This window comes from Sapajus apella, unplaced genomic scaffold, assembly GCF_009761245.1.
Source record: "Sapajus apella isolate SASKATOON/1434 unplaced genomic scaffold, GSC_monkey_1.0 scaffold79, whole genome shotgun sequence".
NCBI classification, from domain to species: Eukaryota; Metazoa; Chordata; class Mammalia; order Primates; family Cebidae; genus Sapajus; species Sapajus apella.
The window spans coordinates 782,556-801,573 of NW_022437019.1; the positions used below are offsets into that span (position 1 = coordinate 782,556).

A 19,018-nucleotide genomic window follows, 5' to 3' on the forward strand; every position below is an offset into this window, starting at 1 on the left:
AGTAAGTACCTTATGTCCATTGGGCTCATTTATTCTGTACAACAACCCAGTATGGTAGGCACTGTTTTGTTAAAAATTTATTTATTATACTTTAAGTTCTGGGGTACATGTGCAGAACATGCAGGTCTGTTACCTAGGTATACATGTGTTGTGGTGGTTTGCTGCATCCATCACCCCATCATCTACATTAAGTATTTCGCCTAATGCTATCCCTTCCCTATCCCCCAACCTCCTGCTATCCCTACCCTAGCTCCCCACCACCTGACAGGCCCCAGTGTGTGATGCTCCCCTCCCTATGTCCATGTATTCTCATTGTTCAATACCTACTTATGAATGAGAATATGCAGTTTTTGGTTTTCTGTTCTTGCGTCAGTTTACTGAGAATGATGGTTTCCAGCTTCACCCATGTCTCTGCAAAAGACATGAACTCATCCTTTTTTATGGCTTCATAGTATTCCATGGTGTATATGTGTCACATTTTCTTTAGCCAGTCTATCATTGATGGGCATTTGGGTTGGTTCCAAGCATTTGCTATTAAAAACGGTGCCACAATAAATATGTGTGCATGTGTCTTTACATTAGAATGATTTATACTCCTTTGGGTATATATCCAGTAATGGGATTACTGGGTCAAATGGTATTTCTAGTTCTAGATCCTTGAGGAATCACCACACTGTCTTCCACAATCGTTGAACTAATCTACACTCCCACCAACAGTGTAAAAGCATTATTTCTCCACATCCTCTCCAGCATCTGTTGTCTCCTGATTTTGTAATGATCGCCATTCCCACAGGCATAAGATGGTCTCTCAATGTGATTTTGATTTGCATTTCTCTAATGACCAGTGATGATAAGCTTTTTTTCATGTTTGTTGGCTGCATAAATGTCTTCTTTTGGAATGTTTCTGTTCTTATCCTTCACCCACTTTTTGATGGGGTTGTTTGTTGTTTTCTTGTAAATTTGTTTTAGTTCTTTGTAGATTCTGGATAATATCCTTTCCCAGATGGGTAGATTACAAAAATTTTTTCTCATTCGGTTGGTTGCCACTATGACTCTGTTACATATGAGAAGACTACGCTTTGGGAAGATTAAATAATTTGCCCAAGGTTGTAAATGCTAGTAAATATAATGGCAAGATTCAAACTCAGAATTCACACCCAAGCAGCCTTGGCCCTAGAAGACTGTGCCTTTAACCTCTGAGCTGGCAGTTTCTCATAAGCAAATGAGCTGGAACTGGGGCCGGTAAAGGAGGAGTTTCTGGAAGGCAGGAGATCAGGGTTAAATGGAGAAGTGGGAAGAAGCAAGACCCAAACAAGCAGGTCTGTAATAAGAGCAGAAGGCAGGATGCAAAGAAAAACGAGGCATAGCAAACAAGGGCCAGAGACCTGGGCACAACGGCTGCTCTGGCCAGAAGGGCCTGACCACATTCACAGAAGGAAATGAGAGCAACAAACAGAATCAGGACCACCCAGTGGGAGCTGGCAGCAGACCAAGGTGAATTTCTGGGGCCAGGAGAGTCCCACACTGTGGTCCTCAAAAAGCACAGACACCTGGTAAAAGTTATCCCTGCCTCCAGAGAAATAAACAGTAAGACATGCTTAGGATAGTATGAACAGTAAGTCAAATTTTAAGCTTGAATCAAGACACCGTAATTTCTTAATAAATCTGAGTTTTTGAAAAAAGCACCCTTGCTGTTTCTCCTGGGTGAAAACATGATATCAAGTACCAGACATTGCATAGAGCACTTTGTACCAATAATCTCATTTCATCATCAAAACACGATGAACTGGTTTATCCGCATTTATAGATGAGGATACTGAGGCTCAGAGAGGCTGATTCAATCACTAAGCCAGGGACTTACAGGGGCAGAGATACCATTCCACCCAATGTCTGTCCTGCATGAGCATGTACTCATAACTATTACTCCACACTGCCTCCTGCACTCTAATCTGGGGCAGCATGAGGATTTTTGAGAAGCAGAGGCAAGTGGGAACAACTCTCATTGGAGCACCGAGTTCTGGTTCCTCTCCCTTTTAGAGAGTTTTCTTAACTCTGCAGTCTCATTCTCTATGCCTGCCAGCAGGAAGGGGAGCTGCTCAGTGTCCATCGCATAGAACAGGGAAGCACGGTCTGCTCCAAACTCTGTAATTCCACAAGCTCAGAAACCTTGGAGCTCCGCACAGCTGCTTGTCTGAGCTTCAGGATTAAAGGCACTGCGAGGGGCTTTGTAAAGAAGCTGAATCCTAGATTATCACTTCAACCCTTTCTGAATGTTTCTCATGATGCTCTATACCTCCCAGGAGCTCAGCCATTCTACAAAAGTGTACTGGATATTGGACATATTTATGGCCAGCCAGCATCTTTCGGATACACTTCCTATAATTTAGGAATTATTGATAAGCCTGCCTCCCTGTGGCAGAAGCTAGAACATGCTCTGCCACCTTCCTTTGCAGCTACAGCACCAGCACATATACACCATAGAATACTATGCAGCCATAAAAAAAGGATCAGCCCAATCAGAGACACTTGATCCAGACTTTGACTCAGGAGCTAGTGACACAAGAAGTGGGGGACAGGGAACTCAGTTTCTTTTTTCCTTGGCTATAGATAGAAATGAATCCTCCTGAAAAATATAATAAAATAAAAATTCCACCGCTTTTCAACAATGACTCTTCTTCCCTTACCCAACTACACTTTGCATACTGACATAGGAAAATCCTTAGCCATTGCAAATGTTGCTGTGCAGTACGTGCAAAAAATAATGGCAAGAGAACAAATAATGGGAGCTAGATCCGTTGCAGTTATGCAAGTGGGGAAAGAGAATAAAGGATTAACAGGAAACAGACATACAATGCCACATACAATTAGCCCCAAATCAATAATTATATTCTGATTTCCCAACAGCTGGGTTAGAAATCTCAAAGCATTGAAACTTCTGTTTTCTAGTTTCCCACAAAAGATGCCCTCTCATATGGAGAAATACTCCAATTGCTTTCCAATGCCCTAGAGGCTCCTCTGGGGATAAGATCCTTGCTAAAGATTCTAAAAAGAACAAGACACAAAACGTACCTTCTCCTAGCATGAGGTCCTAGACCTTCTTTTTAGGTCAGCCTAGATTTCTGTTCATGAGGAAAGATTCAAGATTAGGCTTGGGTTGCTTTAGAGACATCTCTTGATCAAATGTGAGTGATGTGCTGCTATATGCTATTCTAGGCATACAGCAAGGAATAACAGATCACCCTGCTCCTTCATAAGCCAAAAGTCACTTAGCATTTAGCATTATAGCAGCACCGAATTTACACCAGTTAAAGAGTTAGGGGTTCTGCCAGATGACATATCTTGAGGCAGAGAACAAAAAAACCAATGCACAAATGAATTTTGTCCAAGTAGGTGGCAGAGACAAAAACTACAGATGTAAGACATAAGAGAGTTATCCTGGCTGGGCATGGTGGCTCATGCCTGCAATACCAGCACTTTGGGAGGCCGAGGCAGGCAGGTCACAAGGTCAGAGATCAACACCATCCTGGCCAACATAGTGAAACCCTGTCTCTACTAAAAATACAAAAATTACCTGGGATGGTGGTGCACACCTGTAATCCCAGCTACTCAGGAAGCTGAGGCAGGAGCATCACTTGAACCTGAGAGGTGGAGGTTGCAGTGAGCCAAGATCACACCACTGCACTCCAGCCTGGCAAAAGAGTGAGACTCCGTCTCAAAAAAAAAAAAAAGTTATCCTAACAGAAGCTCTGCAGTAGGAAGGGGAGCTGCTCACATCTCATGGAACAGGGAAGCATGGTCTGCTCTAAACTCTGTATAATTCCACAAGCTCAGAAACCTTGGGGATCAGCATAGATGGTTGTCTGAGCTTCAGGCACTGCAAGGGGCTTTGTAAAAAAGCTCAATCCTTGAAAATGGAAGAAAAAAGGAAGGAAGGGAGGGAGGGAGGGAGGGAGGGATGGAGGGAGGGAGGGAAAGAAAGGAGGGAGGGAGAGAGGGAGGGAAGGAGAGAAGGAAGGGAGGCAGGGAAGGAAGGGAGGGAGGGAAGGAAGCAGGATGAAAGAAAAGAAAAGGAAAGAAATACAGGAGAGAGAGGAAGCAATAAAATAAATACAACAAAAGGAAGAACTGAAGAAAAGTTCTGATAAGGAGAAAAGACATACTCTTCTTATTGATAAAACATTCTCACTTGGAAAATGAGATAAGATACCCTTGTCTTTTAACCTGTAACTACAATGTCTCAATTCTTGAACTCCTCCAAGAAAATCACTCTTAGACTCCCTGGAGTCTCCTATTGGTTTTCCCAAATCACTGACAAGAATCTCTCAAACCTGGAAGAATATCCAACTAAGATTTGACTAAATGACATGCCAGAGGGATTTGAAACAGACACTTCACTTTCAGAATAATCTAAGTACATTTGTTCTGTGGCATGGTTCAAGACACTCACATCTTTCTATTCATCACCTGAAATCTCAAAGACTGTTTTAAGAGAATCCCAAATGATTGCCTGTTCCAGATGCATTGTCAAGTATAAAGCTTTAGCAGCCCATTCATTTCACTGTCATGATCACAATCACAATGATGGATTTTTTTTTTTTTTTTTTGAGTCAGAGTCTTGCTTTGTTGCCCAGGCTACTTCAAGTTTCTTTTGAGAAGTCATCTCTCCAACATATCAAGTCCACACTGTAAGTGGCCAACCTGGCCATGGCTCCAGGAATGCACACATGACCACAACTACACAAGACCCAAGACAGTTCTGGCATAGGATCTTGCTAGGACAACAAGGAATGAAGGGTTGCTTCCACCAGTAGAAAGTAAACTTGAAGATTCTAGTGGCCTCTGAATTGAAAAGTGTGCCTCATAAGGCAATCAACAGAAGGAAAGCAGAGTCCAGATCTAGACAGATAGAAACTATCCCAATAACACTGAGTATCGGAACTCGGCCATGCCTAAGGCCAACTACCCCCTTGATTTTTCGATGATGAGAAATAAAGCCTCATTTCTCCCTAAGTCAGTTTCAGTTGAGTGTTCTTTGTTGGCACTGATAAGAATCCAGACAATACTCTCCTTGCATGTTTTTCTTATTTTCCATCACACACAACCAGCCTGATCACACACAAACAATCCTCCACCTAGCTTTGCCTTATGGCCAGGATGAACATGAATTGCTCTTTTGCAGATTGCATTTGAATGCTTCCATCTCCAAAGCCCTTCAAAAAGGCAGCTGACCTCATGATACTGACCATCAAAATCTTCTAAGATACTCTAATGCATCAGCTCACTTTTTGGGTACGCAGATCTCAACGACAGACAGGTAAACTGCAAATACCAGCTCATCGGCCATGCACAACCTACAAGCTGTCAAACTCCCTGAGTTGTGCCCTTCCTGCTCCCAGCCCCTCTAACATTGAATATAGATTCCTGGAAGATGTTCATCATACTTCAAATCAAATGAAGAATGTTAGATGAAACACAAAAGAGCCTCAAATCACATTTACTGGATAAAACATAACTCTGCAACATGTTAAGATTTCTTTTATTTTCCCAAATGAACTTAGAAGGTACGATTATTACATATTCATAACTCTCTCGGTTGGATTCTTGAACTGTTTTTGATCGACAGCTGGTTATAATTTTTTAAACGAGTTTCTCCTACAGTAAAAATACTGTTGTATCCCAGAGGAATTGCAGAGCTAATCAATCACTCTTACATAACAAGTACTCACTGTGAAAATAATGTCCTCGACCGAACAATGAACTTGAACACATATTCCAAAGCCTTCAAGGTTCTTAGGATTGGCTCACATTGCTCCCCTCTGCTGGAGGTATCCAAGTAAGTCTTCAGTACTGTCATCAATTTCCTGAAAAGGAATAATATTTTCAAAATACATCTCTTTCATCATGGTAATTAATTTGCTGAGTAAATTATAAGGCATTCAATCAAAGGTTAAAGGTGGTAGTAGAGCCAAGCTCACTCATTGTAAGCATAAAAATAACTGCATAAAAATTATATTTACTTCAGGGAATGAATAAGTATTTCCTTCTCATAAAAAGCCAGCAAAGAAACAAATAGGGAGTAAAAAAAATTTCTTGACTAGGAAAACTAGTCACAATCAAGCTACAAGTGGGAATAATGGTGGCAATAATGTCTTCGTTTTCAGCCTTTTCTTTCTATAAAATGTGTTCTCATAATATCACAGAACTCTAAGTTTACTTAGGAACTTTCTATGTTTCTTCTTTACCATAGGGCAGACTTCAAATTACTTGGCCTGCCTTTCAAGGCCCCTTCCTACACCCAAGCCAGACTGAGCTACTTGGCATGAGTATATGTGCACTTTCTTCTCTGTAGCTTTTTTTGTGGGGGAAAGACGAGTCTCTGCCACCTAGGCTGGAGTGCAGTCATGTAACCTCTGCTCACTGCAATCTCCACCTCTGGGTTCAAGTGATTCTCCTGCTTTTCTATAGCTAGGATTACAGGTGCCCACCACCATGCCTGACTAATTTTTGTATTTTTAGTAGAGACTGGGTTTCACCATGTTAGCCAGGCTGGTCTCCAGCTGCTGATCTCAGGTGATCTGCCCACCTTAACCTCCCAAAGTGCAGGGATTACAAGTATGAGCCACTGCACCTGTTCTTCTCTGTAGCCTTTGAGTCCTGGTGTCTACTCAAGAACTGAGAGCTCACTACCTGAATGGATGAATGAGCACTTCCAGGTACCACTGCCACCGTAAGGTATTCATCCAAACCTATGGGTATTCCACATTTTTACTGATATCCAGATAACCCAAGCACAGGTTGGATTTTGTCACAGAATGGAGAGCTCACACAGATTAGTGACAAAAGAAAATTATTCAAGTTCCTGTGCCCTAGGTATCCTGGCAGGGCAAGAAGGTGGTAGACAAGAAGTCCCCATGTGCACAATTACTTACTTGTAAGCCAAGGTTGCACTGAAATGCTGTTGGATGTAAGCCTCCAGAACGGTGTTGAAATGTTGAAATTTCCGGTCTGCAATGAGTCCTATTATGTAGATCTGAGGAAGATGAAGGACAGCAGTATTTTCAGGGCAAACCCAGGCCAGGAAGCCATCTTTACCTGGCATAATTCAACCTCTATCAAAATTATTTGCTCAGAAATTAGGTTACTAATACATAGTGAGTCCTTTTTATTAAGGTAGCATCTTCCCAAAAAAGTGTTTCATGAAGTATGCTGCAGGGTGTTATAAGATGAAAAGGATTTAATGGCCAAATAAGTTTGAGAAATGCCAAGTTATTATCATTAGACTGCCTTCCTTGTTGCAAAACTTTTCAGAATCTTTAATATACTTACGTACATTGTGAATCTCTAAAGGGTCATGCAACATTCAGCACTTCCCTAAATTAGTTAATCAAAGAATGTTTTTGTCATGAAACATCTTTTCTGAGAGCTAGCATTCTAGGGTACTCTCTGGGGAAACACTTGATTAAGCCACAGGTGTCTCTCAATAACCTCTTTAAAAATTCAAATATCCATGACACAAGAGGTTAACACATGAAAACTTTGTTAGGCACTGATTCCCTAATGCAGATGTTTATTTTGCATTATGTTTATTTTGACATAACTCTGAGAGAATCTGAGTCAAAATAGGGGGAGAAAAAAGACCATAAAAGAGGACTAAAGGAAGATCTCAATGGCAGAGCATCATGAAAGGTTCTGGGTGGGTACGAGAAATGTAATGATTAGTGCGTTGGAGGAAATTGGGAGTAGAAGATGAAAGGAAAGAAGCTAGGAAACATTTTGGGTGTTTTACAACCTAGCCAGGAACTAGCTCCTAACATTCATGGAAAGCAAAAGCAATCATTCATGGAATCCAGCCTCATGTACCTTCAGTCAGTGTCAATCTGACATCAGCATTTAAAATTCCCCTTTCATCCACCATCCCTCATGCTTTCAAATGAACTGGCAAGAAACAGCAGCTCACTATTGGTCTTATTGCCAAATATTACAACACCTCCAAAGAATTCATGAAAAAGGCCACGAGGGTCACAAGTTCTCAGTATTTTCACAGTAAGACACACCCTAGTGCCGGTTGTCACTAGATGCTTTTCCCCTCTCTCTTACCAAGGCATCAAAGACGAGGATGTCATACTCATCACTTTGAGAATGCTCCATCATGATGTTAAAGAGGGCGTCCAGAGTATCCTGGAGAAACTGTAAGAAATAACGAAGGTTGCTCTATTTCAGAAACAAGACAAAGTGCAGGTGACCCAGCAATCCCACTCCTTATTATCTATCCAAGAGAATGAGAGCACACATCCACCACATGCCATGCTCAATAGGGCTAGAGAAGTTTTACTCACAAGAGGCAGAAGTTAGAGGAACCCAACTGTCCTCCATGTATCCTCAACAGCAGAATGGATACATGGATGGTGGCATTTTCACACTGGAGAATGCTAGACAGCTAGGCTAAAGTGCAAACTACTTTCACAGGCAGCAAGGAGGATGATTCTCACAGGCATTATATTGAATAAAATACATCAGGCACAGAAAGTACACTCTTTACTGCTCCATTCTTATGAAATTTGAGAGCAGGCAAAAACGCATCTATGATGATGGTAATCAACAGCGATTACCCCAGGGGGATTCCCGGCTGAGAAGGGGCATGAGGAAACCTACTATAATGCTAAAAGTGCTTGTATCTTCATCTGGGTAGTGAGTACATGGTGTGTACATGCTGTATCTATTTCATCATATGTATGTTGTATTTAAATAACAAACTTTAAAAAAAAAAAAGAATGCAAGAGGGAGACAACAAAAGTCTCATCTCTTCCATGACTTCTCCAAGTTACCAAAAGGCTGTAGACTTCATAAAAGTGGTGTCTGGGGGAGGTTACTCTGCCATTGCTGAATGAGGTAGATGGGTCAGTGGTATACATTTACAGCATCTGGAAATTCCACTACTGCTTCTCCAGGTAGACGCAATTAAAAAAAAACTTGATTTTCCTCCCTCCTAAAAGGATGGGTCAATATTTCCTATAATCCCTCAAAACACAGAGTTACCATATAAAGATGTTTAATCTCAGAATTTCTAGTTGTATCATGGAAACAAGATCACCAGGACCATTGGGAAACACTTGTCCCAATTCATAAGGCTGGAGAAAACAGTTGCTTTAATTAGGTATGCACTTCAGACACTTTCTATTCTCCACTACCATGTGGATGCAATAATACATCTGACATTTGCATTGTTTTCTGCTTATTTCACTTAAAATGTAAGCCCTGATGTCTTTCCCTTTCTCATCTTTAATACATAATGCTCTCCAAGAAGCAGAAACCAAGAATACTTTTTATTTCTAACAATGATGTGTGGGTAGGACTAAGAGATCATACTACTACATATATATGCACACACAGATATACATATATACATATATAATCCACATATGACAACAAAAATTAGTTACTTTATTGAATTTTGTTTTATATGCTTTGATTTAAATGTTATGTACTATGTGTAAGAGACTGTTGAGTAAGTTTTACATATTATCACCTTGAATGCTCATAATAGCCCTGAGAACTATGTCACATTTATAATATTATCACATAAAGTTGGCAAGTGGGAGAGCTGGGATTTACACCCAGGCTCATCTATTTCCAGAGACTGAACATAACTATTGTTTTCTGGCACCCAACATTCAGTGCCATTGAACCAAGTCACTCTCCTGGATTTCACAATAAAGATTCCTTAATGCAACTTGGGAGAGTGTGTCCCACCGTTGGAGGAGAAGTTTTCTCAGGTCCTTCAACACTTTGTTTCTCCCCTGAAGCCACCTACAATTGGAGAGTTCTGTCACTAGTATAAGAATACAAACAAAATGAAGCACCACTGACCTTCACCACTTCTTCTCCATCCACAATCTTCAACTTTTCCAAATTCTCCTGTAGCAGTTGAGGCTTCATACGCCACTTCAGCAAACCCAGCAAGCCCACTAAAATAGAGTCCAGACATTCAGAAGCATCATTACTGGCCTAACTGTCCATATCAGGACCTCCTTGTGCCTGCACGCACATGCACACATGCACGCGCGTGCGCGCGCACACACACACACACACACACAATCCCCACAGGCACAACTCTTGATGACCCCATTACCATTCTGAGTGAGCTTGGTGGAGCACACCAGGGTAGAAATGGAGAACACATCCCGGGAGCTGACAGAAAGCCCCCCGACGCTGCTGGAGCTCCGGCTCAGGGTGGCCCCCTTGTTTTCCACATGGTGTCGGTAGGAAGGAAGGGTCAGGTATGCACTGGCATCCTCCATCTTCTTGCTGTCCCCCTGGAAACAACACTTGGTTACTGCCCCAAGCCAAGGCTCCATGCCCAATGCCACACAGAGCTTACAGCAGCCAAATTAGACACTGTGAAGTGGAGAGGGCCATAAAGAGTGAAGAAAATCATCAGCAAAGCAATAGACATCAGCTGGTGAGGCAGGGTCATTTTTCCACAAAACAGGTAAGAATTCAGATACATTAACCGAAAGGGAGTTGATTCTCAAGGTGAAAGCTCTGTGAACCTAACTAATGTCAAAATGAAAAGGGAATTTAAGATTCCCAGACAGTCCATTTTAATTAATCTTTTTTTTTTTTTGAGATCATAACACATCCTTACTAGCAAAATAAGGAATCTAGCTTAAAGAGGAATTTAATGGCAAAGGCACTAAGTAAGAATGTGCTGGGATCTGGACCTGTTTTGTCATTCACAGGTCTATGCTATCTTGAATACATTCTTTTGCCTCTTTGCGTCTCATTTTTTTTCGTGAGTAAGCTGAAGATAATCATCTTGTCTACTTCCTAGAATACCTGAGCAGATAATATAGGATAATGCATATAGAATGCATAGCAGAGTGATAGGCATGTAAGTGCTTTGGCATGCTGAAATGAATGACTAGAGATAGGCATTATAGAAGGTAACATTTATCTTACTCTGCACCAGGAGCTGTACCAAGTGTTTTATATGCTTTGGTTCATTTTATTTAAGCCTCATAACAATCATTTGAAGCAGATACTGTTACTATAATTAGTCAAGGAAACTGGAACTTAATGGGAGTAAGTAAAAGAAAATTGACTGCAACTGGGCCTCTGTCCCCAAGGAGTTCACAGTCTGTCAGGGAAGAAGGGCTTTCAAGCCAAGAACTCTATGCATGATAAGTGAGAAAACAGAGGCTGCACTGAATAAAGGGAGTTTTCCGGAAAGTCAGAGAGACTCAAAGAAGAGTACAAGAGTACCATGAGATGAAGCCTTGATGAGGTTGTGTTTGGCATGCATTCCATAGGCAAAACGGCAATTTCAGCCTACAAGGTTAAGAAAGCCAAGGGCAAGGGTGTGATCCATGAGCTGGGTACTCAACCTTGCCCTACTTCATAGCCATATACTTGCCTCCAGACAGGTGCTGGTAGATGCATTCTGCTGTCATAAGAGGGCATGTGGAAAAGCAGCAGGTAAAACCAGGCAAACACTTCTACACATCTCAAAAACAGTCCATGTGTCATAATGTACAAATAAAATTCTGCACTCCCTTTATAGTTTAGATGGCCCTTTTGTATGGGTCATCCTATTGGGTTGTCATAAATACTGCTGTCACTGCTTAAGATAAAGGAAACTGAGACTCAGGAAGACAGGTGAGATGAGTCCAGGCTTAGTCATCAGCAGGATCAGAACTGCAGATTCTAATATTTTTCCATTAGCTACAATGCAGCATCTCTCAAACGTTTATTGTAGGTCTTCTACACATGTCACAGAGGTCCTTACAGAGTCAAGAGTACATAACAGTCATAATAATAACCTATCTGTAATAACAATAACCTTTTCCACATATTGAGTCTCACATGTACTCATCATTGCCGTGTCTCATAACGCACTGTCTCATAATTCTCATATGCACATCTCATATGCACTGTCTCATAATTCTCACAATTATTCACTGAGGGCACAAAGATGAGGAAACAGAGGCTCAGAGAAGTCAAGATTTTGTAAAAGGCCACAAAGCTGGTAAACCCTGATGTGTGTGATTCTGGGGTCCCTGCTGTTGACCACTAAGCAATTCTGCCATCACCCTTTGCTTCCTGCATCCCCCTCAGTGCAGAGCTCCTTCCAACTCATGATACCTTGAGGACAACCAAGTCATGGAATCCATCGTGTAGAGTAGTCCCATCTTCTTTCATCAGCTTCACATAGGACATGGCAAAGTTCTTTTCTCCTTTATCTTTAGCTGGAAATAGCATAGTGGGGTCAGGAAAGAAAACAATACATGGGCCACCCAGCTATTCCATTCTTCTTTCCTTAGGGGGAGGTGCAGAGATGCCATTTGGTATGGTACTCACATTCCAGAGATGACCGGTGTCGAAACATGAATCGCAGATGGATCCTCTGCATGTCTTCAATGGGGACAGCCACCTCAGCAGACAGAAGCCAGAGCTCAGAACACAAAGAGTTAAAGGGCCCTCCTCACTGCACCCCACTCTTCCACAGCAGCCTGACCATTTAACTGAGAGAGCTGCCTGCTGATTTACAACCCATCCATCGAGCCTGATGAACTGTAAATAAATTACATAAGAACTAGCTATGAAGAGAAAATAAAGTACCAAATGTAATCCATTTGGCAAATTGCATTCCCAGCCAATGAAAAGAGGTCTGTAAATTATAGTGAGGAAAAATGAGTCTCCCCAAATTGATATAAAAGTCACATAACTTTAGCACAGGATTTGATGCACTGCAAGCTGCACAATGCACATTTTCCTTACACACTCCGGTAGTTCTGGCAATTGCAGCAGGGCTTAGCAAATTAACAATGGTTGTTAGGGGGGTTGCTTGAGGATTCTCATTTATGAAAATAAAATGCTTTAATCCAATAATATTTGGAAAAATTCTAGGGTTCATCCCACCCTTGATTGGACACATGTCCAGATGCTTTTGATTCCAAGGACACTGGTAAGACAACCACCCGCTGGTCACCCTGGCATCCCTGTCCAGTGAATGGCCCACTGGCACCACTGATTGTGATGCTTTCAGCCTGGCTATGTGCTGCCTACCTCCCCAAATCTCACAGCTCCTCTGCAATTTGAGATTTAAGCCAATGCAGAGAAGCTTAGCTACCTGTGAGAAGGACACCGATTTTAAAAAGGAACACATTTGTAGTGTACGGTTACCTATTAAACGCCAAAACAAATGTATACTTGGGGGCACTTTCTGTTATAGAAAATGAGACTTGAGCCTGAGGAGGTCCACCATTCTGTCTATGTTTCAGACAGAACAAAGGAACTGAGAGTCTCACAGGTAACTGCGGTCCAATTCTTCCTTTCCCTACATGTTGAATGTTCACTAGAAGCTACAATCATGTGAGGCACTGGCCATGCTGATGCAAGGCAGAGTCCTCACACTCAAAGAGCTCATGGTCCCGTGTTACATATGGGGCAGTATGTGTAACAGCCCTGTGACAAGGGCTAGCAAGGAGATAATAACTTAGGTGCAAGTGAGCACAGAGAAGAGAAGCCTGACTTGTAAACTAACTTTCTGACCTCAAAGTTGAGAGGGTCATCAATTTGAAGGCAGTAGGTATGGGGAGACACACTGAGGAATGTAATAATATGTGTGACAAGTAGAGAACCGCTGGGGTTTGAATAACTATTACTGAAAAGGAAGTCATGTGTGCATCTCGCATTTGGAGTCAGAGCCCAGGGGGAGTAAAGAATGCAGCCAATGACAAGCAGAGATATTTGAAGCTATGATCAAGCTTCACTGTTCACTGAATTAATTCCAAATCCTTATTCCAATGCAGGTTATTCTTTTCTGTTTAGTGTGACGATCTGGTAACGTGAATATTCGTGATTAATGTCACGTCTATCAAGAATTATCCCAAAAGTGCATCTTTTAGGCATTATGCAGCCTGTGATAGGCTCACATTGGCTTGCAAGCTCTGTCACTCCTCACTGCTGAGTAGAACGGCACAGCTTGATGACCTGGGCACCACCCACAAGAGGACTATTTGACAATTCCACTTTGGTTACATCCTGCACCAATGAAGGGTGATCAAGGGAACCAGGGTGCTCACCCACCAGGCCTCCATTTCCACTGGCTGACAATGCCACCAGACACATGCTACAGGGTTGTTTCAGATTCAGAGAGGTCCTCCAAGCATCCTAAGCCCTTACGGATAGTGACTTCTGCTATAACCCAGAGCTAAAGATGTTCTTTCTGTCACTCCGTATCCCTCCAGTATGTTCATGACTGGCCTCAGAACTGAGCTGGACATTTCATGAAGAAAAACATAATATATTCTCATATGTTGTTCACAATCATATTGATCCATCAAGCCTCCCACCTGCTTAGGTTAAAACAAGACATTTCTCAAACAAGTTCAACAGAATCCTAGCCCTGGGATATGACACTAGGAAAAAGGAAAATGCTCTGTAGTCAATGAGTTTTGGGACATGCTCTGCATTCTTATTTCCTTTTGCAGATCTGCAGAGCACATTTATATCTCAAGGGCTCTAAGAACTTGACATAAGGAAGCCTTTAACTTCTTTATTTGTTCTCAAGTTTCTCATATTTATTTGACCAGGAAATGTTATTTTAATACATTTAATGTGTGAATTTTTTTTTTCTTTTCTGAGATGGAGTCTTGCTCTGTTGCCTAGGCTGGAGTGCAGTGGTGCAATCTCAGCTCTCTGCAACCTCTGCCTCCCAGGTTCAAGGGATTCTCATGCCTCAGCCTCCTGAGTAGCTGGAACTACAGGTGCATGCTACCATGCACGGCTAGTTTATTTTTAGTAGAAATGGAGTTTCACCATGTTGGCCAGGCTGGTCTCAGGTGATCCATCCACCTTGGCCTCCCAAAGTGCTGGGATTACAGGCATGAGCCACTGCTCCTAGCCTGAAATGTTATTTGAATAAAACACCACTTAGTACTCCAGAAAACATTTTGTGGGAAGATGCTATATGAGATGAACCCAGAAGGATACTGCATCAGATATCTGGAACAACTATATCTTCCCTCTGCCTTCTCCCTCTAACTGCACAGAGAGACACAAAGCTGACTGCCACACCAATGAGGCTGCCTTATAGAGGGATGAGTGAAAAACAGCCAAGTGTCAAGTGTTTGAAGGGCTTCTTGAAGAAATACAAAATCTAGTTCAATTTTGCAGACTGAGATAACTGCCAAGTGTAATTATGAGTTGTATTAACGGAATAAGTACTTTCTTCCAAGGACTAGTCTGACACTGTTATATGTATTAAATCATTTTACTTCCATAGTCAACCTATTGCTCCATTTTACAGATGAGGAAACCAGGGCACAGAGCAGGTGAATGACTTGCCTAAGGTGAAACTGTTGGTGAGCATTAGGGCTGGAACACAAATCCAGACTCTCCAGGTCTAGGGTCCATGTGGAGAACTGTCTTGCTCTACTGCTCTCATTAAAAGGAGGAAGGGCTGGGTGTGGTGGCTCATGCCTGTAATCCCAGTATGTTGGGAGGCCAAGGTAGACAGATCACTTGAGATCAGGAGTTTGAGACCAGCCTGGCCAACAAGGTGAAACCTCATCTCTACTAAAAACATAAAAAGCCTGGTGTGGTGGTGCATGCTTGTAATCACAGCTACTCAGGGGGCTGAGGCAGGAGAATCACTTGAACCCAGGAAACAGAGGTTACAGTGAGCAGAGATCGTACCACTGCACTCCAGTCTGGGCAACAGAGCGAGACTTAGTCTCAAAAAAAGAAAAAAGGAGGAAGAACGCTAATTGCTCCAGTCAGTGTTCTGCTCCCTCAAGTTGCAGTGATGAGCACAGGCCCAGAGCCAGACTGCTCAGGTTTGAATCCCAGCTCTGATGTTTCCTAGCAGTGTGATCGTAGGCAGGCCACTTACTTGTTCTGTGTAAGTTTCCTCAAGTATAAAATGAGGGAAATATCAGTACGAACCTCACATGGCTGTTGTAAGCAATACACAAATGATTTAAATAGAGCACTTAAAACAGTGCCTGGTTCACGGTAAGAACTAGACATGTGTTTGCTTCTACTATTATTATTATTACCTTGACTGTTTCCATCCAGCGTGGCTGTTTGACTTGATAGTATACGACGGAGTGATACTCATTCATGGGCTTGTCCCCAGCTCCCACGCAAATTGCATTCTGACTCAAGAAAAACAAAGTGAGAGTAAAACACACTACAGAATTGCCATTTTCTGTGCTTGTGCAGGTTTGGTCCCCAGGCCACTGCCAGCCTTAGGGCCTGGGTCAACCCTGCCTTCCCCAGCCCTCATGACAGGTGCCCATAATGGCCCCTTTGCTTTTACAGATTTACACAGGAACGCCCAGGCCACAGGACTAACAGGTGCTTAACTACAGAAATTCTATTACTTCCATTCTGGAAACCACTAGAGTGCACCAGGGCATTGAAGTGGCTGCCTTATTGTAAGTGATAACCAGCCTTGGAGTTACTGCACACTGCCAATCTTATTAATTCTATTTGTTTCCTAAATGTGAATGTGCACAAAGTTTACAAACAGGCTCAGATCAGTCAAGCAGCAACTCCTTCTGATGAATTTCTATGGCTAACGCCTCAGGGCGGTAGGCAGTGCTGGGCAAAAGGAGAGAACACAGGCTTCAGAGAGACACGTGAGCACCTGCCTTAGAGAACAAGTCTGGGGAGAGGCAGTTGTGGAGAGGAGGCTCAGTTCAGCCCACAGTGATGGAACATCTTCTCTGTACTCCACGCTGAGCACTGGGGTATGGGAATGGGTCAGATACAGAACCTGACATTGATCTCACAGTTTAGCGCAGGAAACATTAGGAAGGACGTCATGACAGCAATGTGACATGATGACAGGCATGTGTACACACTACTGTCAAGCACAGAGGAAGGACACAAGGACAGGTGAGGAATCAGGGAAGATTTCTTGGAGGCAATGACAGTTGAGTAGCTTAAAGAAAGATTTCAAGTTGGCTCCGAGAAGAAATGTGGGAGGGCTTTCTGAACAGAGAGTGAGCACAGAGCACACCTGCTCATGGGGGACATTTATTCCTTGCTATAAAAATCACCCTCAGAGGTTCGGAAAGGAGCTGAATAACAAGGAATTGTCTCCTAGTCGCATACAGCAATGCCTAATTCTCTCTGTCTATGTTCATTCCAGCTTTTTGGCCCCATAACAAGATTCAAGCTAGGATTACCCAGGAGGGGCCTAAAGTGTGGTTTTTATACCAGGCCAAACAATTTTCAATCCTAAATTGTCAGATTTGTAAGGTTTGGTTTTGGAGCCCCAGCTTCTGAAATTGCACACTGTGTGCCTCTCGGCATGTTGATGGTGAGTGAGTCATGCCTCTCACTAGATTGGATCAGATTCTCCCATTGATCCTTAACCCTCAGCAGGCTGAATCACCAAAGCCGGCCACATATAGGCACTCCTTGAGCCCTGGCAAAGCATGCTAACCTGGGGAAAAGAGGACTCGCCCTTCGCACTGGAAATCTCCCTGTGTGCTTCCAAGATATAGAAAAGGAATGAGCTCAGTTTCAATATTGACTGACAGTACTTGCAGCCAAATCGATCCATTTGAAAGCAGAATACACAGTAGTCCTTTCAGAATGTATCTTCAAAAGAAAAACAAAGGTAACCAATGAACCAGAACTGAGTGAAGACACTTGACTCTCTTGTTTTTCCATGGGATGAAGCCTTCCATAACTTCCAGAGGCACTGAGCTAAAAATATGCTCCCAAAGTCTTTCTAACCATTTAGAGCAGGCTTTGTGTTCAGCATCACGCTAAGCCCTTTACACACACCATCTCGCTTAATTCAGTCCTCATAACCACCTCTGAGGCTTACTGTCAACATCCCCATTTCGCAGCTGGGTAAACTGAGGTCCTGAGAGATTAAGCCACTTGCTCAAAAAGTGGCAAAACCGGTACTACATCACAGACTCCCTAGCTACTCAGCCAGTGTTCCTTCTATTAGAACCTAGATGCCTTCCAGCCTACAAAGATTTGTAACTGGTGACATTTATGGGCTTAGAGTTTCTGTGAATCCCATGTAGCTTACAAAATCAGAAACTACACATATATCTCTGGTGAAAGTAAAACTGCTGTATGGCAGGCAACTGAATCTCACAAAACTGTACGGATAATGAACATTTTTGATTTCTTAAGGCTGGAGAAAAAAGTCTCAGTACCATTCTGAGAAAAGCCAAAGACAGTGCCCTAACCCTCAGCACTTGAGAGAGAAAATAGTGTTGGGAGGTGCCACATTGCCTATCTCCTTGACCCCCAATTAACAGTGAGATCACTTCACAGGTGTGGGCGACTTCAGACCAGTTGAAGAAAATCTGAGTAAGGACCAGGAAGCCTGGAGGCTTTCATGTTGACTTGGCCTTAGAAGAGACATCTTTGCAGGAAGAAAAGCCAGGCTCCTAACACATGCCCTATTTATTTGGTAGGAATCAGGTAAGAAAGAGATGACACCAGGGATGTGAACACACTTTGGGAAACAAAGTGTTCTCTCACAAGACCACATTATAGGAAGATGCTGATTAGCATCCCTAAGGTGGGAATCAGGCCAGGAGCTCAATATACCCTTCTAATAATAATAGCTAAATGTAATGAACACCTATTATGTAGATTACCTCATCTGATATTCACAAGAGCAGTGTGCCATTACTGGTCCCATTTTCAGACAGAGACTCTCAGGCTTAGAGAGGTTATGTAACTGCCTCAATGTCCTCTTGCTAATTTAGGCAGAGCTGGGCTTTGCACCTGGCTGCCTGGCCCCAGAGGTCATGGTCTTAACCACTATCCCACACTTCCCCTATCCCCTGCCTTCACCACCTCAAACTGGGTGGTCTCAGAAGAACAGAGGTTTTTTGGTCCAGCAACTGAGCCTTTATCTTTCACCAGAACTTGCTTCTGGCTGGATTGCCTGTTTGACTTCCTCAGGTTCATCACAGGGCTTCATCCTGCCCTTGGCCCCCCTTCTCTGAATGTGACTCTCCTTTCTATTGCT

At 42.7% G+C, this 19,018-nt stretch overlaps 1 protein-coding gene across 2 annotated transcripts in view; it reads right to left on the bottom strand.

Moving 5' to 3' along the window:
* Positions 1-19,018, bottom strand: part of DOCK2 (dedicator of cytokinesis 2) — a 443,384-nt gene that overhangs the window by 355,205 nt on the left and 69,161 nt on the right. For both annotated transcript variants that reach the window (XM_032252751.1, XM_032252750.1), the window contains exons 15-22: positions 16,062-16,160; positions 12,358-12,430; positions 12,142-12,245; positions 10,130-10,313; positions 9,868-9,965; positions 8,098-8,187; positions 6,930-7,030; positions 5,727-5,861 (exon numbers count right to left, since the gene is read on the bottom strand). In XM_032252751.1, coding sequence (XP_032108642.1) covers positions 5,727-5,861; positions 6,930-7,030; positions 8,098-8,187; positions 9,868-9,965; positions 10,130-10,313; positions 12,142-12,245; positions 12,358-12,430; positions 16,062-16,160 — 884 coding nt within the window. The remainder of the gene's footprint in view (positions 1-5,726; positions 5,862-6,929; positions 7,031-8,097; positions 8,188-9,867; positions 9,966-10,129; positions 10,314-12,141; positions 12,246-12,357; positions 12,431-16,061; positions 16,161-19,018) is intronic.